The sequence below is a fragment of the Amphiprion ocellaris genome, chromosome 22 (genome assembly GCF_022539595.1).
Source record: "Amphiprion ocellaris isolate individual 3 ecotype Okinawa chromosome 22, ASM2253959v1, whole genome shotgun sequence".
NCBI lineage: Eukaryota > Metazoa > Chordata > Actinopteri > Pomacentridae > Amphiprion > Amphiprion ocellaris.
In genome coordinates this window covers 20757710-20781826 of record NC_072787.1, presented here as the reverse complement: position 1 = coordinate 20781826, position 24117 = coordinate 20757710, and the positions used below count along the sequence as shown (strand labels likewise).

The 24117-nt window shown below is 40.6% G+C and overlaps 1 protein-coding gene across 1 annotated transcript; it reads right to left on the bottom strand.

Annotated features, from left to right (window-relative positions):
* Nucleotides 1-1268: 1268 nt before the first annotated feature.
* On the bottom strand, nucleotides 1269-7881 carry LOC111585095 (dermatan sulfate epimerase like). The gene has a single exon (XM_023294472.3). The coding sequence runs from the start codon at nucleotides 6871-6873 to the stop codon at nucleotides 3217-3219; it is 3657 nt and encodes a 1218-aa protein (XP_023150240.2). The 5' UTR covers nucleotides 6874-7881; the 3' UTR covers nucleotides 1269-3216.
* Between the last annotated feature and the right edge of the window lie 16236 nt (nucleotides 7882-24117).

The window sequence follows — 24117 nt, the reverse complement described above, 5'->3', positions numbered from 1 at the left end:
TTGGATTTCCAGGTTGTGAAAAATCCCATTAGACTGTAAGACATTAATTGTCAGATCATGAATAAGTCATGATAGCTATCAAGTGTGCAGTCACAAGTCATTAATGACGTCAATTGTAATCAATTACAGTTAGTTAGTAAATGTTAATATGTTACTGATAAATGGTTCTGCTGCAGTAATCCATCAAGGACAGCTGTGAGTGTTAATAAATGCTTAAAAAAATGGATAAAGGTGCTGATGTCCTGATTAGGTAAAATAAGAAGTATTCAGATCCTTTTCTGCAGTAAACAACACCCTAAAGATGCTCCTTTTCAAGTGAAAGAAAGGTTCCCAACCTAAGATAAAATAAATCTGAGGTGTCATAAGATGATAAATGTAGCGGAAAGAGGAAAAGCAAAGTTCTGCTCCATCGGTTTATATTCATTTTAGGAACCTTGGGTTGAACCTTTGCTTCTATTTTTTTTTTTTTTTTTTTTTTTAGTGCAGTATTCAATACCTCTCTAGGCAGTATTTAAATAGTTTAGAAGTTTAGAGGGGACATCTCTCTTTTTGGTTGTATGAAACTGTGTTTATTAGCTACTCTCTAAAATCTGAATAATTTAAAGGTCAGATAAGGTTTTTGAGATCAATATATTCATGCACAAATGTTAGCAATTACTAGTGCATTGAGAATTAAACAAAACAGACTCCTTAACTGCCCCCACGTACCTGCCCAGAATTGTAGAAACCTCCCTTCCAAAGCATTCGCCTTAAGGTGCTTTCCACCCCCACCCCCCTTCTCCACAGAGGACCTTGCCAAGCATGAGAGTGTTACAGGAGGGATCAAGAACAAATGAGTAATGAAATGAGTGACGCACCATTCTGAGACACGAGACACGGCATGTGCACTTTGGAAGCCTGCTGCCGTTAAGTTCCCATCGCATTCAGAGCATGGCGTAAGAACTTCTTGACATGTTTTTAATTGTTGGTTCCTCCTTGCCATGCGCATCACCCTTATAAGCAATTAGGCTCCCGTCATCCGTGTCTAATAAAATGGAGGAGTTTGCTGGTGCATAATTGTGGCGGCACAGAGACATCTGCATAAGCAGGCGCATTACTAGCAGGTTAGCGGTAATCACAGTGAAAGGAAGCGTGTACAAATTAATATTTCTGTTCTCTTTTGTAGCGATGGATAATAGGTGGCTCAACATGCAGCTAATGATGTTATATAATCGCATGATGTATACATTTACCACCGTTTGAGATAATTCACTTCACTACAACAAAAACTTGTTGCCAATATATTTATCAATTTATTGTTTTCTTTACATTACCTCCACCTCCTGCTCCAGAGCCCACAAGGGAAAAAAAGCTGTTATAAAGAAATGATTGTAATTCAAGGCCACAGAAGCAAGGAACCATATCCCCAAGAGCAAATACAAAACAGAGTTGGTAACAGGATTGCAACACCAAAGTGAAAGCATGTCTGCCAAGTCTACACATTCAAAGACCACAAACATCAAACGGGTTTTCCAGCCAGTCAAGGGTTTCAGTCTTCATAGAGAACAAAACAAACAGGACTGTTTCTAGCTGAGGAAAAAAATGGATATTTCCAAATGAACACTGTATGTTTCTTCTTTTTTTTTTCTATGTGTGTACAGGTGCAATGGAGAGTCCATACATGAGCGCACCGTCTGCATGGTACATGTGATCCATTTACAGTACAGAAATGTTTAAGACAGCATCAAAGGTTACTGAGTAGCATACATTTTTGCCCAGGCCACGGAGCATAACATCACAGAGTAGAAATGGTCTCTGACTTTTTTTTTCCCTTTTTTTTTTTTTAAGCTATACTTAATATTCATCCCCTGTTCAGTGCACTGCTCGCTGTACTCTTAAAAAGACAAAAACCCAACAGATCATCGGGTATCTCAGTGACCACAACTAGAAATGGAAACTTGTGCTGTTTGCATTTCCTCCGGGCCCTTTCTAGTAAAGACATCACAGCAATAAAACACAGGGTAAGCCGCAGTTATGGCATTTCGCAGATTAATATGAGTAGCTGAGGGGGGTGCTTCAGAAATTGCTTTGACTAGAAATGTGTCAAGGCTGACAGTTTTCTCTTTTTTTCAGTTTGATACCTATTAAGCACTTCCCTCTGATCTAATTCAATAAATGCTGAAGGGAGTTACAATAATCATATTCATTCTTGATCCTTTGGGATATATGTCTTTGGAAACCCATAAATACTTCAAAACTTTCTTTTTTCGAGACATAATGTCTTCAGAGGTTTATATATCTTCCGAGGTTTTTTTTGTCATACTTCTCAGCTAATCAAGTACATACAGTAAAGTTAGCCTTGAAAAATGCACTGAATCCCACATACAATCAAAAGAGTCCCTGTGAAAGTGCTAAGCCACCAAACCGTCATGACATCTTTGAGCTTCAAAAAAAAATCACTCTAATGCTGTAATAAAAAAATACAGTCTGAATCTCTTACATGTCTGAATCACTGAAGGTTACTGCCATCTTCTTGTTTTCTAGTTTTCCTTTGAACCCATACGTTGCAGCAATTTTATTTATTTTTTTTACAGTTTTAAAGGGAAACGGCACTTAAAAGTTCTGATAGTGAAATGACTGCCAAATTAGTTCCCCAAAGCTACAAAACTTCTTCATGAGCTTCACAACATATTTGTTCCAAACCGGTAAATACACCCAAAAGCCCAAAAAAAAGAAAAGAAAAATCAAGTAAATACAGATATGAATTTTGCACAAATCTTTCTCTGACATCACATAGTAGCAGTAAAAAAAACCCAAAACATTAATTTCTTTCTAAGACACTCAGAAACTTCACTGTTGAAGGGCAGTAACATAAAAATTTATGCTAAAATTCAGTCATATCTGTCTGCATGTAAGACACAAAGGTCTAAAGTCTCACTCAATAAACGAGTGCTACAATAAGTGTGAAGGGCTCCTGGGGGAAAAGAACAATAACAGAAGCTCCCTTCCACCTATTTTAATATAAAATATTCTTCCCTCACAAACATCTGTTGCCTCATACCTTCATGTAACAACAAATACAAACAAGAGAAAATAACACATACAGAAAAGACTATGCAGTTTCACCCCCAATTTCTTTTTTTTTTTTAAATTTAAGGTCAGTGCAATGAAAAAACAACAACTGTGACTGGCAGCTACAGTAAACAAGACAGCTCAATATCAGCTGACCAGCAGCGTTTAACTGGCAAACCTGGTGTATCCGAGCCTCTTCATCACACTTCCACACACATCCTCAATCAGTCTGATGTCCTTTCGGGGCATTTTTTGTCTCCACATGTTAATATTGGCTGGTGAGATGTCTCCTTCATACATTAGATTGTACAGGTTCGTGGAGGTGGTGAATATGAGTTGATTGAGGGCTGCGGGTGACACCGGCACCCCCAGAAAGGTGTGTATCGTCTCTGCCGTCTCCTGGGGGAAGTTGACCACGTCCTCAAACCTCACTTGGAGGTAGGACTCCTCGGGGAGGCTCTCGCTGACTCTTAGCACTGCTGCAGTGTGAGCCAGCCACAGATGAGCCAGAATCAAAACGGGGTTTGTCTCTGAACGGGACAGCAGCTGCTGGATTATTTTAAACTCTGGCACCACAACTGGGCACCCATCCCTGACGGCGTCCTCCTTGAATATCAAGGAAAGGTGCTGTGGGATGTTTTTAAGGGAGTAAAGGCTGGGTTTGCTGTTATAGACCATGAGATAAATCCACGCTCGAGGGTCTCTCACTAAATAGATTGTCCTCAAGGAAGGTCCCACCACCTCCTGAATGAAAGGCAGTTTGAGAGCCCAGGCTCCACTACGCATGTTGAGGACCACCCGGGCGTTGGGGTACTCAGCAACATGGCGTCTCATCTCCCTAACATACTCTGCATCTCTGTCCAGGCTGGCCCTCAGTTTGCCCTTCAGCTCGGCTGCCGGCTCTCTCCTCCTGGATCTTTTCTTTCTGTCTCTGGAGGGGCCGACTCTCTGGGGCAGTTTGACCCTGCTACCCTCTGCGAGCTGAATATTTTGCAAGTGCAGCTTGGTATTGTGGACTAGCGATTGCAGCCAGCCCTGAATAATCTTAAAGCGCCCGTGCACGGCATCTGACCTTGACCACTCGCACGCATCGACCAGAGAGTCAAACTCGAACTCCGTCTCAGGAATGTCCACATGCTCGGTGGGAACTCTTATGTAAACAAAGTCCGAGCTGTTGTAGAAAAGGTGCTTGAGTATTTCCGATCCCGAACCGGGAAGGGTTGTTATGACGACGGTGGGGAGGGGGAGCCGGTGCTGCTCATACAGTCTGATTTGTGTGTTTACTTCGCTTTTGGCACCCGCACCTTTCCATTTTACCCCACAGAGAAGCTGATCGCAGCTGTTAGACACAAACAGCAGCTCGGTTATCCACAGAATGAACACAGAGAGGAGGGCGTAACGCATCAGCCTGCTGAAGCAAACATAAAACTTTCTCTGCATGGTCAAAAGCCCTATGGCCACGCAGAGAACCACCCCGACGATCACATTCACTGTGAGTCCAAAATCAAACAGCTGATTATCACTGTTGATTTGTTTAGGGATGAGTTGTGCCCCAAGGCCATATCGAGTGATTTGATATCTATCCTCAACTTTACCATGACCTCCAAACCCCAAATAAGTCATCCTTGCCCCAATGTCTTTATAATTTGTAGCAATAGACACAATCTTCTCTGTGTTATTTATGGTTAAAGAAAGCCTCACGCCGTTTTTACTATTATCCATAAATCTACAGTTGGACACTTTGACATACGGCCCATGTAAGACGTAAGCCACTCTGCTGACTGTGCCTGTCATCTGAAAAGTGACATTGACATACTGTGTCCACCTCTTTTTGAATTCAGCTGCCTGTTCTGCCTCCTGTATCCTGGTATCAGGGCTGTGACCCTGGCTGTCGAACCAGAACATTTTATAATGAGCATCCCACACATCCATCATGGCGCCGTTATATCTGTCCATGAATCTGAAAGGTACGTATTTAAAGTCAATGTCGAGATTGTGGAAAAAAGCGCTGAGGGACGTGACGGGTGAATCGGCCCACTTCTCCACATGGTCAAGCACGAGCAAAGTCTGCGAGTTGAGCAGAACCAAAGCTCTGAAAACACTCTTTAGCCTCATGGCAGGGGAATAAGCCGACACGGCCTCCCCGCTCACAAACATGGTGTCCCTGTGTGAGGAGGCTGCAATCACCTCCCCTCTAGCATCACCCACCCCCTCATCAGTCCATTGTAGCCACTTACCACACTCCCCCAACTGACCCTCCCACGGACTGTTACACTGACTAGTAGGAGACGGACTAAACACCAGAACATTATTAAGATAGCTGTACTTTGGGCCGTAAAGTGCTTCGGACACAAATACTTGTCCGTTAGGGGCGAATGTAAAGGAGTTCTGGTCCGGGTGCTCGTGACCAGGGTTAAAGCTGTTCCAGCCGTCCACCCAGGAGTAAGGTTTGTCATGGACAATGTCATAAACTGCACGGCCACCCAGGTAGCCAGACTTAAATGAGACAAAAGTGTTACTCTGACCATTGGGAAGCCCGGCTCCATAGGTAACCACACCCCAGTTTGAGAAAATATGCATCCTAGCTTTGCCAAACTCATGTGGGGGCTGCGGTGTGAGGTGGAAGTTGTACCAGATGTATTCTGTGTGAAGCGTGGCCCACCGCTGGGCAAAAGACTGCCCCATGGGGCCGTCCTTGGGTCGGTGCTTTCTAATCTGTTGAGCCAGCCAGTTCCCCGTGCCGTTCTTCATGATGAATGTGTCGAGGAACACCAGCTGGCTCTCCGGCCCGTAAAACCAGTTGTAGTTTGAGTCCGCGATGCCAACTGTCCTCTGAAAGCCGGGCAGCAGGGTGGCAAAGTAGAACCAGAAGTGTCCCCGCAGCCAGTTGTTCTGCGTGTTGTCAATATTGAAATGGCGCTGAGCCAAAAAGACATACTGTGTGATGGACTTGGCTGTGTAGCTTCCATAAGCTACTCCCTCATCCAGAGACCCATCGACAACATGATTCAGGAGGAACATAGTTTTCTCCATGTAGTTCACAGACACCTGTTTCCAAATCATTGATTCAGGATCATTATGCGATCCCATCACGATCGCACCAGTCAGGAGAGCCAAAATGTTAGTGGTTTGGTGATTTTGGAGATACTGTTTCCCCCAACCTCTGTACTTGGAGAAGTTGTACATCTCCTCCGTCTCAGAGCGAATTTTCTTCAGGTAAACATCCCTCCTGCCCTTATCCAGGTAGGAGTAAATAAAGTCATAAGCAGTGGCAAACCCGGTGAGAGAGTGCGCCAAGGGGACCTCATCATTCGGCGCGCTGGACACTTTCCAGTCTGGATATGCAGCCATCCTATCCATAAATTTCATAAGAAACTGCAGGGCGGCCGAGTCTTCCGGGCACAGCAGGCAGTAGAGAGCCAGGGGAGGCAGGTTGTTCCCATAAATCTCATTCCACTTGCTTGTAAACTCCTCATGTTTCACAGGGGGCATGTAAGAGGGGACGTTAGACAACATGGTGAGCACAGCCGCCCGGATGACTTTAAATATGTGACTGTGGGTGGTGGAGGACCTTTGCCTCAAGTGCAACACGTCTACTTGGTTAAAATATAGGTTAGGATGGGAGTCAGCAGACTGGAGTTTCCACTGTTCCGTTGCTCTGTCTTGTGTGAGCTTGACCTGCAGCAAGTCATCTGTGAAAATGTCTCTGTCTGTGGCGTTGAAGACCCCCGAGAAAGCTGTCCCCACTGCGAACAGTGTCAGTAAAAAAAACAAATGCACAGCCCAGCTACCTGCCATGTTGCCAGGTATTTGTGCATACATTTTACTGGATTGCAAGCAGCTGATTGTTTTCTTCCTCAAACATGTTGCTGCAATGTCCCATAGTAAATTCAAAGTGAAAGTCCAGGTGAAATCTATTAATTAGGTGTGCGACAGTCCATGAAATTGATATTTTATAAGACAGTATGATGCAACATCCAAACCTGGTGCTTGACAGTCAAGAAAAGGGGGGAAAAAACTTTAGTGCAGGAGCAAAATCTATCCATATCCACTTGTAACAATCTTGGAACAGTTTGCAAAGGCAGCAAAACACATCACAATAAATACAGAGAAATGTCTCATGGAAAGAAGGTTTAGTTTTCTGGGTTGTTTTGAGTGTAAATCCAAGAAAATGGGAGAAAAAAGAATTCCTTATGGCTGCATGTCCATCCTCATGGTAATGTGGGTATAGACTGGCGTCTCCCCCCCTTGCCAGTAACTCATATTGATCACTCACATTTCCTCTCGGGCAAACATCAGTCAGCCCCAGTCCGTGTCTGGTCCAATCACAGCCACCCAAAGGCTCCGTGTGCAGCCCGACCGAGCTGCAACATCCACGGACAGGAACCTCAGTGAACCACGCATCTCCGCAGATAACATTGCCCGGCTTCTCCGCTGCAGCCGTGGTGCTTAAATTTGCAAACCCCGATCGTGGAATTGATCAGTTTGCATTGTTAAAAAAAACAAAAACAAACTCCTTTCATTTCGTTTTAAATGTCTCTTTCCTCTCCGCGCTTTATCATTGCGCGTCCAAGTCCGAAAAAGGAGGAAAGTTGTCGTCACTCCTCAAGTATTCAAAGAATGAGACATTTTCCCCCTCGATTGTCCGCAGCAAAGAGGAAAAATCAGCTCTCTGAATGATGAACAGTCCACATGGAAATCTGTTGTAGGGTAGTTTGCCTGCTGCTGTCTGAGACGCACATCCCACAAATAAAAAAAGGGGATGTGTACGTGCGTAAAAATCTCCGGACGCGTCTCCGTCGTGTCCTCCTCGACTGTTCAACATAGTCAGATTGTTTTCCTGCACTGGATGGAAAAATTTCCACTGTACAAACTGTAGAGGGAGCCGTAACTTCAGAAGCCCAGTCTCATCTCTCATTGCACTGTAAAGAGGGGAAAGGCTTCATATTCATTTCATGAAAAAAAAAAATCCTCCCTTCAGTTCTCCTAACAGGGTGGTTGATTGATGCTATGTTCAGTTCTTGCTTAATATTAAGGCTGAGGCTAGAAAAAACTAATTCAAACTAATGGTGATAAGCACACTTTTCTTCCTGTGCGTCCACTGTGACGTTTAATTCCATTTTTTAAAACAGAAATTAACAGAAATGTTTTGCAGAAAGACAAAAAAGAAGCTCCTGGCAAGAAAATATATATTTGAAAGTGCATCAGGCGTGATGGCAGGAAGAGAAAGGAAGCAATTTGCAGAAGGATATGCAATATAAACAGTAATATGGAGAGCAATAGTATGCATTGGCCTACACTTAATAAACACCTTGCCTACAGGAAGTTATTTTAGGCAATAAGAAGGATGCAGCTGAGATTACAGCCCCTTAAAGGAACAGTTCAGTGTATTGAGACCTACATTTATTCACTTTCTTGTGGAAAAAAATGAGAATACTGGTACTATTTGCTGACTAAAAAGACCATAGTTACGATTTACCTTTAAAAATTGCAGTCAGTAACTTAATCCAAGTATGAAAATCATAAAATAACTGGATTACTTTCTGTTTTTTGGATTACAAGACAAAATAAATATCAACATGATGACTTTTGCTTAGTTGTAGGTTTTTCTGTAATGTTTGGATGCTGGTTTGCCAACCTGAAGCTACCGGTTTGAGATTCTAATAAGATGGTTCAGGCCGTAACCTAAGGATGGCTGCGATATAACAAATGACCAGGCTGCAGCTTCTAAACTACGACTCTGTAACAGCTCACCTGTCTGAAGTGGAGACAATTACCAAGCATCATTTAGCAGTGCACCCTGATCGATGCTGTGTCCGGGATCATTTCGAATTGTAAGCAGCCTAATTAATGAAGTTGCCATTATTGTGTCACATGCATAAAAGCATGCGTGTGGATTGTGCAGATGTCTCTGTGTTTGTATAATATATAAATATATGTATTGATATTGCTGTTCAATTAACCTTTACATTTTCATGTCTACTGCTGTAGATGTTTCAGGTTAAGCTAATTTTAACCATTTTTTATGCTGTTGCTGAGATTGTTTGGAGATACATAAAGACAAGAACCTCAAATTTGTACTTAATTGCAGTATGCCAGTAAATATACTTTCATTACATTCCACCACTGTTGATTGTCTTGTAAGAAAGGTCTACATCGTGGTGGCGCAGCCCTTTGAATGAGAACAATGCACTAAGAATGACTGGGAGTTGATAGAAAACAAATAGAGATATACTGTGTATACATGTTGAAAAATGTTAAAGTTGTAGAGCAAAGAAGATCAGACAGAACTCCCACAATAAAGGAGACTTGAAAACTATGTCTTTCTTGCTTTCTGTGATGTTTATGGATCAGTGTTGGTGTTTTGTTTTGTTGTTTTTTTCTGACAGAGACAGAAAATTGCTCATTTTATGTAAGCATGATGGTTGACAACCTTGGCATGGTTGTATATTGTTCTTTAGCCTATTTTTAAAGGTCTTTTGCAACTACAATCATTATTTTGTTTACTAAATATAGAAGTAATCTGACTACATCCCTTTTTTGTACCTTTCTTGGTGCTTTAACAATAGAGCACTGTTCAAACAGCTACCCCTGCTCCATTTAAGGAACAAAATCTTATCACCAACTCCTGTAAACTCCATCATTTAACAAGTTTTATGTAGTTTGTTTAATCTGTGCAAGTACTGAAGTGCAACAACAAAATTTACTGGTTGAATGCCGGTTTGGTGCCAGACTGTGTCTTGGCTGAGATGGTTTGCTATATCTGAGCTGGGTGTACGACTGTGCCCAGCCAAGAAAAAGTCAGGTATATGATCTCCCACCTGAGCCTAATAAAACCCCAATTTTTAATTTTTACTTTTATATTTTTGTATAGTTTAAGGACACAAGATATGATATGGTAATTAGCAGGTGAAGGTGAGGTGCTAGTAGATATTTCTGACTGCTAAACCAGGATAGCTGCTCCTCCAATTTCCACTCTTTACGTTTGGCTAATCTACAAGTTGTAGCTTCATATTTACTTTACAAACACAGCATTGAACTTTTATTGCACATCTTTGCGATACACATGGGTCAGCAGGGACCTCCTCCACCTGCAATGTTATACATTCTGATCACTTATGAGCAGGAAGTAATCCTGATAATGTAGGCGACCTCTTGTGAATGAGTGCATGTAAAACCTCTGAAGTTGTAACCCTGAAACTGTACAAAATGGAGATTTCTAACATGTGGTAGGTGTAATTTAATCTAAAGCATGATCCTTTTCTAAACCTAGCCCAGTAATTTTGGTGCCTAAACATAACACCAGCTGCAGAAGCAAGTAAACGCAGAGCAGCTGATGTAGTGTTCGTTTGTAGTCATAGTTACAGTGACACCGTGCCGCTATCTCACAAAATGATACAAAAATCCTTAACAAATCAGTGGATCCAGACTATTAGCCACATTGCTGCCAAAATCTAATCACTTGGTCCTTGTGTCATTTCTGACCTTCTCTGAAAATTTCATCCAAATCCGTTAGTCCGTTTTTGAGTAATGTTGCTAACAGACAGACAGACAGACAGACAAATATACACTGATCATCCCATAACTCCACCGCGTTCCTTGGCAGAGTAATAATATGTAACACTCATCCAAAATGGGATTTGATGTCAATTCTCCAGGCTGAAAGTTTGTCAAATTACACCACCAGCCCATTCTACCTCCCGGTGCAGCCTTTTGTTCCTCTGTGTGGGCAAAATCGTGACCCTATCACCATTAAATGTGCTGATAACGCCCTACTGAGCCTACTACAAAGTGGAAGAGCTCCCTACCTGCTCATTGGTATGGGAAAGATGCACGATGATAGTGCTTATTGAATGGCATGAGAACGGCTGAAACCGATGCACAAAGCAGACATATCAATGCTCTCATCTACATTCCAGCAAGAAAATATTTTCCCCCTGAATGTCAAACCATTCTTTAAAAACCACAGTCATTTTTAGAAGTTACATAATGGGACTATAATTACTCTTATTTAATTTTTTCTTTTTGGGACATTTGACATTTATACCTGTATTTGTGCTGGTACAATAAAGCAAATGAAAAGCACCACAGGAGAAATCTCAATAAATATCTCATTTGAAATTAACCATACTTTGGCCAGAATGTCTAATTATACCTTTTTATCCTCAGTCTCCATTGCATGCCTTTGCACCACATTTCCCGAGGCAACAGAAAAAGGCATCCAATAACCTCAGAAAACATCTCCCCTTCGAGAAATGTGTGACATTTGCCTGTCCTAACGTGTGCAACCATGGGCTCATTGATCAACTCATTCTGTGTATATTAGGTTTCTCTGCAGCATCTTCATTTAATGATGGATTGCTTTCGCTCTACCCAGCTCACATGTGTGTTCTGCAGCATGCTATCCCACAGGGACCACTGTTGCATGGTATATGTGTTGTGTTTTTTTTCTTACTTTGAAAGCACACGCATGCTACAGGCACACAGTTGTCTTTATCTGGATCTCTGCAGGAGACACGCATAGTAATCTCTCAGAGGACCAAAATTTTCCATATGGAGAGGAGGGCCACGGCAAAAACACAGGCTCAATATAAACACCGATTATAATCTTAAGCTAGCATCAGCCAGTTTCCTTGACATGACATGAAGATTATTCTTTGTGATTCAAAAAGAAGCTTTAAATCTTGTTAAAAAGCAACTCTCCACTTGCTAGCCCATTTTTAGCCTTACAGTCCATACAATTGTGTGATCTGTGTGCGTAACAGCTTTAAAGAGAGCATTGCTATTACTGTACATAAAGTCTTGAAAGGATCTTTTGGCAACCACTAGGGTGACTAGGATTTATTTCTTTACAGTGCCTGTAAAAAGTATTCACCCCTCTTTGAAGTTTTCTCATTGTACTGCAAAAACATTTGACAATTTGGCTTTTTTGACAAGAAAAAGACTCTTTTATGTCAAAATCAAGACAGCTTTCTACAAAGTAATGTCAATTAATTAAAAATGCAAAATGTAAAAAAGTGATTGCAACAGTAGTGAATGTGTCTCAAGTGGCTGTAGTCTAAAGACACCTGTATCTAGAAGGTCCAGTCACTGGTGGATCAGTGTTCCTGGATATATCAACACCATGAGGACAAAAAGGCTATCCAAGCAACTCTGTGAAAAATGCCCTGGAGTACAGTTAAATTCATCATTAAAAAGTGGAGAGAATGTGGCACATGGGCACATCTGCCTAGAGCAAGCCATCCTCAAAAACTGAGTAATTGCAAGAAAGAGAATAGTAAGAAAGGCTACCAAGATACTTATGGCTCCTCTGATGGAGTTACAAGCTTCAGCAACTGAGACAGGAGAGACTGTTCATACAACAATTGTTGCCCAGGTTCTTTACCAGTCCAAGCTTTGTGGGAGAGTGGCAAAGAAAGCCATAAAGTTACAAAAAAAAAATATATCAAATTTCAACTAGAGTTCACTAGAAGCATTTGAGAAACTGTAAAGTCAACTGGAAGAAGTTTCTTTGGTCTGATGGGATCAAAATTAAGTTTTTTTTAGCCATCAGACTAGACACTATGTTTGGTAGACACAAAACACATCACATTATAATTACCACACAATGCCCACCCTAAAGCATGGTGGTGGTAGCATCATGATGTGGGGATGCTTCTCAGTAGCAGGTCCTGGAGGGCTTGTAAAGGTGGAGGGTATTATAGCGAAACTATAAAGTATAGGCCATTGACCTGAAGCATACAGCCAAAGGTACATAGCAATGGTTTAAAGACAACACGTGAACATTCTGTTGTGGCCGAATCAGAGCCCAGACCTCTATCCAATAAAAAATTTGTAACTGGACTTAAAAAAAACTTTGCATTCTTTCATAATCCTTGTGCAACCTGACAGTTTTGCAGAGAAGAATGAGGTAAACTTGCTGTCCAGATGTGTGAGGCTGATTGAGACCTATCACCACTGATTTGATGCTGTAATTGCAGCCAAAGGTGCATTTGCTCAATCCTAACTTGGAGGGGCTAAATACTTATGCAGTCACTTATTTTACCTTTTACATTTTCAATTAATTGACAATACTTTGTAGAAATCTAGAATGACCATTTAACTACTCATGAAAGAGTATATTTTTGTGTAAATTATTGTGCAATAAAACAAATTATAAACACCATGATTAAAGAATTTCCAAGAGAGGTGAATACTTTCTATAGAAACCGTAACACAGATTCTCTATTCCATTAGAATGACACCCTATAGAAAGACTAGAGAGAAGTGTAGGAGCTCTCCACAGTTTGAAAGAAAGTGTTCAATACTCTTTGTGTATGTTAATGAAGCGGGACTAAATATTAGGAACATCTTTAAAACAATACAGTCCAGTGAACCATCACCTGCTATGACCTTAATAACAAACATAAAGTGGGATCATCACCTCTAAAAAAATAATCTTAAAAAATAAATAGAAATAGAATATATGACAGTGTTGTTGTATTGCACGTACCTAAGTACATGGCTGTTAAGTGTGTATTGTAGTAAAACTAATGGCCACTTGGTGATGGCTTTAAAAACTGTATTGCAAATTTGTAAAGTCTGTACTTCAGTATATATGAAAGCTTTATGTACCTGTAGTCTTGGTAGCAGCTCTCTTACTATAATGTGTGTTTTTGTTTTCAGCTTCTTACAGTACAATAGCAGCCAGACACAATCCCAAATCCCACATTCAAACCATCATTTTATTTGCTCTTACTCTTGCAATGTCCTTATTCTTTCAGTGCCTGTGGCCTACAACCTAAAGCAAGCAATTCCTGTTTAAATCTGGGAATAATTAGGACTTTTACTTTGAACATAGTACAATAGCAGTGTATCTTTAGAGTAACTCTGATAGCTAATTTAGAAAAAATAGCTGCGAAGAAAACACAACGAAATGCAGAAGCTCAGCAAGCTGAAAAGATCAAGCCAGAAATGACTTCGAGGTTTAAAACAACAATGCTTCGCCTCTCTGCTGCTCTCTTCTTGCTCAGCGTCTGACGGGCTTTTCTTACCTTTTGTGAGTGCATCAAATTTGCTCGTGAAACCTGACCCTCTTTCCTCCTCACCCACTTCTCTGCAGAGAGAAGTATTGTTGCATTTGTGCGCACTGCGAGTTCTAACCACATCTGGCTACACCTCACTTCAGCGGTGTCAAGGCTGGTGTTTCTCCTTTCAGTTTCCCTTTGTGATTGTAAAATTGTTGCCTCGTTCAAGCGGAAGTGGGTGAACTCAGAGAAATATATTCCCATTCACACTCTCACTTCCAATTTTCTACATCTTTTTTAAAAAATGTTGTTACATGAAGGCCAGCAAGAAATGGTGCTCAGGCATCAGAGAGGCAGCAAGGGAGGCCTTTTTTAAAAATGTGTGACGTTACCTACTTGACTGCTCAGTCTTCATGTCATTTATCGTGAGTAATCAGGGCAGCCTTTGAAAATAAACCCACATTGGTCAGTGGTGTGCATGCATATGGTTCCCAGCAAATTCAACCCTCGTTGATTAACTCTTTTTTCCAAAGTCCTCTTAAGACCTTGTTACAGCTGTGGTTTGTGATTTCGATTCCCAGTGTGTTTTAAATTTCTGTCTTAACAACCTTCATGTTAGATTTTTTCCGCAAATGCAAGAATGGGACACTTTGGTGTAAAGATATTGAAATTTATTACTCACACAATGATGTTATTTACACAGAACTATTCTGTTTTTGCATGTTTGTCACATCTAAATGCTTTATATCGTCAAACTAATTTTAATTTAAGACAAAGACAAAATGCAGCCTTTCGATGATGGTCTTATTTTTTGAGGGAAAAATGCTGTCGGGTCCATCTTGTCCTATATGGAAAAAATCATTGCCCCCTTCGCTACCTATCTACCGAATGACCAAATTCATTTGGCAACTGGGCTCAATTTCAACAGCCACGCCCACATATGATTACTGTAAGGCTTGTTGAATCTAAACATCTAATAAACAGAACCTGTCTGGCATTGTATAGTAGGCTAAAGGATCTCGAAATGCGGCACATAGGAAACAGTTCTGAAATCTGAATCAGAGCAAAAATAGCAAAATGGACATTTGTAGTAGTGTGCAGTGCTATGTACCCCTCTGCTGCATGCACTGCCTAAACTTTCACTTCCATTAACTGTCCATCTGTTCAACCTCCATGTTTCTCAGCAGAGTACTTTTGACTAATTTGATCTTCATTTAGTTGCCGCTGCTTGGAAAACCACCCCCTCGAATCCGCTCCGAGCGAAGAGGGGAATGTTTGTTTGTTGCAACACAACCACGTACTTTGAAGTGTTGCTCCCAAACTAACCGGAGCAAGTTCTAATCGTCACAACACCACATGTCAATCCCTCCCCGTCGGACTCGTGTTGGAGCGAACGAGATCAAGTGAGCATCCTAATTAGTAGGAGCCTCGCTGTGGTGAGATGATTGAATGATGTCAACCACAGTAAACTAACACGCTTATCACTCTTATCCGCATCTGTTTGAGCCTCGGGTTGAGCGGGAGGGCCTCGGGTTGTCGCTCGGCACTGGTCGCCTAGCAACATGTCAAACACACCTGACTGGGGAAAATAAATGGTAGATTGCCGAGAATGGATCCCGACTATCCCGCTGATTGACAGGTGGCAACTAGTGTCCCCAAGCCCGCGGCAGCTCTCCTGCTGTTTATGCTGGCTGCTTGAAGCTTTGCGAATCACAGCTTTGCTTGTTAAGTTTTGCAAACCTCCATATTGAAAGGAGAGGTGTGTGCTGACAGCCAGTGCCCTTATTAAAAATATGACATGCTGGGAGCAAAGGGAGACGCGAACCAGGCCCTTGAAAGACTCCCCTATTTCTTTCCCTGCAGAGGATTTCAATTTCCCCCAAGAGTCTCGGGTTGCTCAGCATGCCTGTGTCCTGCATCCGGCCCTCTGGGTAGAGGCAGAAGAAAAATTCCAACTGTTCTGGTTTCAAAGCTGGCCTCAGCGCCTTCTATGAGGCCGTCTGTCAATCACAGTCACAGTAGTCGATCTCCAAACAAACCGTGCAGCTGCTATAGTTGGTGCTTTCAGAATCCTTATAGTCCTCATAACCGTTAAATCAGCTCAGCCAGAGAACAGGAACTACGTGATGAAGCAAACAAGTCTTCTAACTTATACCGGGCTCAGAGTAGAAGAGTTTGGGGCCAATTTAACTGAGTTCCACCCCTTCTGACGATTGGGAACACCAATCTGAACCAATGTTCACAGACTTATCTGGGCCACTGGGTAAAATTGGATGTTTTAGCCATTCACAAGCTAACGTTAGCTACAGATATGAAACTGATGATTAAAAACTACCTTAATATTGCCTCGCTAAGATTAGCTTAGCTTTTAGCTTTTGTTTTTTTTTTCTCACTTGAAAGAACTCTTAGTTAGTCCATTTTGCTCACATCTGTTTCCCCATGAGAGAACAAGAATCTCAGTAAGATCTTAGAATCTGTGATGCACCATCATGTTCCAGTCTGTGCATGTCTGAGATTACAGAGAGGAATATCTGTGAAGTTTCTACTTGCATGCATGATGGAACCTGATTTTAAAATCTGGATTATACAAACCATATCTGTCAACCCTATTAGCAAAACATTTTAAAAACATCATATTAAGGTTGTTCAAGATTAACAAAAGATCAAGGTTTGGCTTGGAATTAGTATTTTGTTAACATCACTGGGATGCTATAGTCTGTAGCTGAGGGACTTGTTGCCATGGTTACAATAATAAACATGTAGTTAGGGTTCAGTAATGGCCATGGGCATGCTTTAAAAAAAAACTGTCAGCTGGAAATGGTTTATAACCAAAAACAAAGAGTAGTCTTTTGATGGATGTTTCGCTGGCCCATCCATCCACCCCAAACTCATCCCTACACAGGATTTGTGGCCTCTATAATGACATTAAATCAATTCCTCCTTTGCTCCATTGTGCAGCTGCTAGATGACTTTATCACTTAAATGTCATCATAGGTGGTTTTGGGTCACTTGCTGACATGACAGATGCTGCTGTTCTTTTGGGAAAGACAGAAGTGTTTTTCATAATATAAAAACCACATGTGGACAGAATACAGCAGCAAATACTTCTCTGGCAGGCAGCTCTTTGTTTATCTCTGAGCTTTATTTATCTGCCATTAAACAATGCAGATCTCACCTCAATAAACTCTAGCAATTTTCAAGTTTGGAGAGGCTCGTTGCAAGTATTTGTGTTGTCGATAACACTCGAAGGAGTGTGACCTCCTGTCTTAGAGCAGCTAACAGCATTAAACGTGCAGCCTGATTGTTTGAGAGGCATTCACAGTCAAATCCCAACTTCAAGGGTATGATTCATTGTCACTAGTAATACAAGGTGTTCTTTCTGCCAAAATAATATTGCTGTAGACTGTTGTCAGATTTAAAAGCTACCCTTGTTTACACATTTGCACAGTTTTCATTGCATTGTTGTTTTGCATTCGGAGCTGCTTGTTCATGGCTGCACTGTGTTACCTTTCGCTGGGGTTCGCATCTGTCTGATGTCCCTAATACCTGCTGCTTAATGTGGACAGACATCTGTTGTCGGTTCTGTTTCCTGATGTCGCTTCATCCATTCATCCTCCCTCCCATTTCAGATTGCACATCACTTCTGCATTTCTGCCTGCACATCTTTTTTTTTTAGTTGTTTGAGTTTTGCATATCGTTTCTGTCATCACTTGTCACTGAACAGACAAGAAATAGCAGCTCACAGATGCAACTACTCATTAATGCTTTGAAATCCTGCACGTTGAGTATGCAGCAGCATTCTTTCAGCACAAAACTCATATTGCACTGCTTTTGCATTGATAATGTGGTATTTTCAAGAATTTTACCTCATCTTGTAACAATTGTGTAAATGACCATGCAGTGCTTTAAGCTTCAAGATCATTTGACACAGAAAGAGTTATTCAACATCTTTTTAGGCAGCCACATTCAATTTCAGGGAACTCAAAGAAAATATACACCAAAAGGATACCTTACTATAACTGCCATAACTTTGATCTTCTTTTCATTGTTCACTGTTCCAAGTCCTTTGCCTGTGGTGGCCCTGAGAGGCAAAATACAACAACAGGGCAATTGAAGCAAGTGAAATAGGAAAAGATGTCCTTGTGTCAAGAGCACAAAACATAGATGTATACCAGGGTTGTTCTTTCGGAGCGGACTGTCTCTTATTTAGCTTGTGTAAGAATAAACTAGAATTTATAATATAATGTTTTAGAATTGTATCACAGAACAGATGACATTTACTGATGCCTTTCTTAAATTTTGATGCCTTATTTAATAGTCAATTAACATCAAACTGACTAATATATGTGACGAACAGCATGTTCAGTGTTGCACAGCAAGCTTAGAGGGGAAATTAAAGCAGAGGCCTGCCGATTTGTGAGGGGGAAAAAAATTAGTGAAGGTCAAATAGGCTGAAGATCTGAATAAACACTTCCTAAATTCAAATGATGCTTGTTTCATTTAAATGAACAAATTCTACTGTTCATATATGTTGTTCATCTGGTATTGTTGGTCTACATTTCAGCACCACGCACTGTTTAGTAATCTAGTACAATACAAGTCACAGTAGCTGCAGTTTGCATGTCGAAGTAGTAAAACATTCTATTGTGGTTATACAGGTGATAGGTATATAAATACAAAGAGTTCCTGAATTAGTTTTTTGGTTACTTTGTTATCCGTAGAAATTTCAGTTTTCATCCGGGGGCCAGATAGTTAATGTGTGCAGCCCGATCTGGTACAGGGGCTACTTTTTGCCTGCCACTGGTGTAAATGATTGGCCCTGACCAAGCCAGTGAGCACTGTGGATGGTACTTCCACATAATACTGGAAATCAAACCTTGTCATACAAAACTAAATAAATACATTTTTAAAAATCTGGTAAATAAACAGTGAAAAACCAACAGCAAGAGTGCCAGAAATAAATGTTAAAAACACTGGGGGAGTACTCCAATACTCAAAAACAACAACCAAAAAAATCTAATAAAAAACAATGGGGAAAAGAAATAAATTATACATCTGTTTGAAAAAGAAATTAAATTATTCTTAAATACAATAAAATTAAATACAGTAAAACTGTACATTTTTGGTCACCAATTGGAGAAAAAACTTTTTTTCTGATATGGATATTATCTTTAATTAAAAAATAAATTAAGATAAAATATCTGTTAGAAATTAATAGAAAAGTTTAAGTCCTTAACATATATATTTTTTTTTCTTTCAAATAACAGAAAATATCTGTAAAATACCAATGTTTTTGCCTAATTTTACAGTGTAAATTAATACTTTTGGGGGGATTTTACAAGTTATTATCTGTAATTTTTTAAAAAACACAGGAAAATCTGCAAAATAAATTGTTCCAAAAAATGACAGCTATTTTATTCACTGTGTAGTTTTTAAGCTTGTATAACTGCTTTTACCGTTGTGACTAACAAGATGTTTTTTTCCATGTCTTCCTGTTTATTTTACCTGTACTTTTTGGACTGGGGTGGTGAGCTGCTGCATATATTTCCGCTTGCAGGGATGAATACAAATATAAAGTTGAACTGATTTGAATTGAATTAGATATGGGGTGACACGGTAGTAGAGTGGTTAGCACCGTCGCCTCACAGCAAGAAGATTCCAGGAGCTTCCTCCTACAGTCTGAAAACATACTTGGTAGTTTTAATGTTGCTTCGAAATTGGCTTTAGGTTTGAGTGTGAGAATGCAAGGTTGTCTGTGTCTTGTGTGTTAGCCCTGTGATGAATTTACAACCAGTCCAGGACATATAGCTGTGATAGACTCTGGGCCCCTGCAACCTTTTATAGTATTAAGCAGTTGTAACTAGTACATAGATGGATGAATTAGATGAATAAAGACACATGAGTATTCAGACTTAACCTGACGTAAACAGTGTCCTTCTTAAAACTACCATTCCACCATATTCTGCTGCTTAAAATTAGGGATTATGATACAACATTTCTGCATTTACCTCCAGATCAAATATAATCTGGATAAACTGTTGGCTTGTTTATGAACTATTTAATCAGCCTAATGCTCATAATTCCTGCTCCACCGGGTGCTGTTGTGCCATTGTTGCCAGATCTCACCATTTTTCAGTACAGTGTTATCATTAATCATCACAAATGAGAGCCAAAGTTTAAAAAATTCAACACAAGTTATAATAAACTGGAATAATCCTTTTAAAACAGACTGAGGAGGCTGTGGTACTTTAAGATTTTGATAAATGCTCATTTTGACAACGAAGGGAGAAAATTTATGTACCTGACGTGTGAGTAACATTGAAGATTCACTGATCTGAGATCCACCGCTCCACAGCGGCCATAAAAAATTTACAAACACAGGCTGTGTTGATACAGTACCTGTTCAACTCCTCCGAGGTGCACTATACAAGTTCTGAAACTTGCCATGAATATTTCAAGATGCTAATTTCAGCATCCCAAAGGATAATTTGAATTTTAAAGAGGCACACTTTTATGAGAGGTGACAGGGAAAGAGATGGAGATTGTAAAATCTATTTAAAAACAGCTTGAACCAAACATACAGCCAATTGAAGCCCACAGTATTCATCTTCCCTGCTGCCATAACAATACAGTTTTATGCTAGAATTGATTTTGTTCTGTTTCCCCGTTTGCTGATCCAGCCATGCAGATATTGGTTTGTGTAACACGACACATTGACTCTGTAAAGAAGTGAATAAACAGCCCTCTAAACTAATTCCCAATCCCAAAGAGTGACATGTGATTTTCTCCGAGGGTGCCAAATTAAACATCCCACTGTGACTGATACATCGTTTACTGCCAGTGTTGTGGTTTAGGTCTTTGCAGGGTGAGCTTACAACTGCGGCGATGTACTTTTTTTCTTCTTCTTCTTCCCACTATTTCTCGCTATTTTCAGAGAGTTTGGGGTTTAATCTGACATTGTCAGCAGTCATCTTTCCACAGAAAACACATCAAAGAGTCTGGAAGAGAATCTCTGTTCTCCTAGGTGCACATTATTCAAATGGGCAAACTTGCTTCTTATGGTTTGGGTTCTACATCTTGTCAGCTTTTGCGGCTGACATGTCTGTGTGAAGCAGGGGAATAGGAGATGAGTTTCTAGTGTCACTCACGGCAGCATCCAGTGGGAAACTGCAGTGTCTCTGAAAAGGGACTAAAAGATGAGACGGAGTGCAGAGATAACCTTGCACTGTGCAGCTGTGTACTTCACATCATGCAATGTTTTGGCAGGAGAGCACAGACCCCTTCTACAGCCTGCACCGCTGCCTCTATTCCCCCAGCTCCGTCTGTGATGTACACACAGTGTATGAGAGCTTTACATAAATTCATGAGACTGTTTGGCCCTAATTAAAATCCATAAACAAGTGAAGTGCAAGTTCATCTGCAGTTCACAGCAAAATGTCTCATTGATTTCCTGTGTTCTTGTAACAGGCAGCGGATTCTGAGCTGTGGCCTTTCGGGGCAAAATCATTGGTTTACAAATAATCTTTCCCTTCCAGAAAATTATTCTGTAAATGGATAGTCATGCTACGATGAGTTTAAATCTCAACTTGTGTTTCTTGTATCTTGATTTTCAGATGTTGTTGTCCGTAGGGGAATATCACCACATCCTGTAGGTTCCTTCCTCCTTTTTAGTCAGGCTAGTAGCATTGTTCTCTGCATGATCTATTCACTACTTTGGTCTAGACTGAAATATGTCAACAACTATTGGATGGATTGCTACGAAATTTGGCAAAGACCTTCATCGTCCCCAGAGGGTGAATCCTTAAGACTGCAATTACTCCCCTCTTTTTCTACTACCAAAGATGACCTGTGCCACAACAGATCTGCAGTCTAAACAGAACTGATTTATTCATCCCTCAATGTAGAATGGGCATTGGGGTGAGCAACAAACAAAACAAACTGAAATATTAAACTAATTTACCTACCTCAAAAAAGAAAACACAGGGATTTTACCTGTATCTATAATATAAACATTAGAAAAAGATTGCCAGTAAAAAGGTCCTGTATCTACCTGGACTGCTCTTTTACAAGGTATTTACATTATTTACAACACAGATCAATGTAATGCCGATAAAATGACAATTACTTGGCAGCACAGGACGTCACAACTCAGCTCAGCATTGCATTGTCTGGTTGGAAGCCAGGAAGGAGGCAGCATGAAGCCAACATAGGCAGGTGTCAATTTAAAGCACGTCAGTCTTTATGATCAGTCTCCAGTACAATCACTAGATGCCACCTACAGTTCAACACACAGAACAGGCCATTACAGAGACTTTCTAACCTGTAGATTCCTCCTAAAACTACTCTGACTTTAGGATAACCATTAACCTCTTTAGGTTTTCCACCAGATAGCATTAACTAACTGAATTAGGTAATATGGCTGCTTCTTTCTTGAGGAGACCGTCAGATTTCAGGTGAGGTCAGTGAAGGAGCATAGTTGTAAATTTCCAAAAAGAGGGTCTTTGGATTGAGCTGCACACTCGCTCAGTGATTAGCACCATTGCTTCACAGCAAGAAGAACTAGGGACCTTTCTGTGTGAAGTTTGCATGTTCTCCCTGTGCAGTGTGGGTTTTCACCAGGTTCTCTGGCTTCTCTGGTTAATTGGTGATTCTAAATTGTCTACAGGTGTCAACATGTACCACCAATCTGTCTTAAAGTTAGGTGTCCATTTTTGTTTTCGATACATTTTTTTATACATTCAATGTCGATTGCAGATACACTGATGAGCCAGAACATTAAAACCACTGAAGTGATTCACATGACATTGTAATGCAATGTTCTGCTGTAAACAATCACCATAGCATTCATGGCATTTTACTTTGACATGCAGAACCCACTAAAACACTGCTGCAGACCTAGCAACCCCACTTCCTAACAGTACTCTCCAATGTCCTATTTTAGCAGGACAACGCACCCTGCTGCACCTAAAAAAACTGCTCAGGAAGAGCTTGAGGAACACGGCAGAAGATCCAGGGTGTTGGTCAAACCTCCAAACTCCCCAGATCCAAAGCTGATCCAGCGGCCAGCTCCAAATCCAAAGGATCTCCTGCCAGCATCCTGGAAGCACAGGACACCCGACATGTCAGAAATGTTTTGGTAATCAGAGGGGATCTAATATTAGCCAGCTGTTTTAAATGTATTTCAATGGAGAAAACTACAAAGGCTACTAAGTTGTTTAGCTCTGTGAGATCAGAACAGTTGCTTTGACTGCTCAGTAACAGACATAAAAGTTGAGATCCGATGTTGTAATGGGCATTCAGGATTTCTTAACGTCAGATAAAACAAGATGTCATAAGATGAGTCGGAATTTCTAGAGTTAGTCAAGATTTTCTTGAGATATACCATATGTGGAGAAAATCTATCTTAAGACTTCAGGTAGGAAGTTTTAGTCATATGGTCTGAGGTGGACAGCAGGGAGGAAGAAATACAGCACAAAAGAAAGTCATGTGTCCAAATTATACACATTAGGATTCTGGGTCATAACAATAATTCATTCCCTTCTTGACTATTACTGGTATTGTACCAGCAGCAGATCAAAGTTTTCATAAATTCTATGAAATATCTCAAGATATATTAGATGAATTGGCATTACATTTTGTCCCAGATGTTGTATCATATTGACTTTGGTAATCCTCTTACACATGAGATTGACTTTCAGGGATTTTATTGGCATGTCTCATCAATCATAGGAAGGATTTCCTTGAAATGTGGTTTGTACTGAGCTGCTTTTCTGCCTTTTCATCCAACACCACTGCCAGATCAAGATCTAACTTTGCTTAAAACTCTGGTTTATGACCAAATAGCTGCATAACTAATGGCATTCCCCTTAGCCTCAGCTGTACTTTTAGTAGAGAGCTAATTAGTAAATAGCTTAGATGCTAAACCAAAACATTATACCGGTGTGTTGGCTCTGTGACGTGTGAGTCTGTTGGAGCATGAAACCTATGGGCCTGTTTTCATTTCCATCTGTCCTCTGAGGTTTTCAACTTGTTCTTTTTGTCAGACTTCCATAATTTCCTG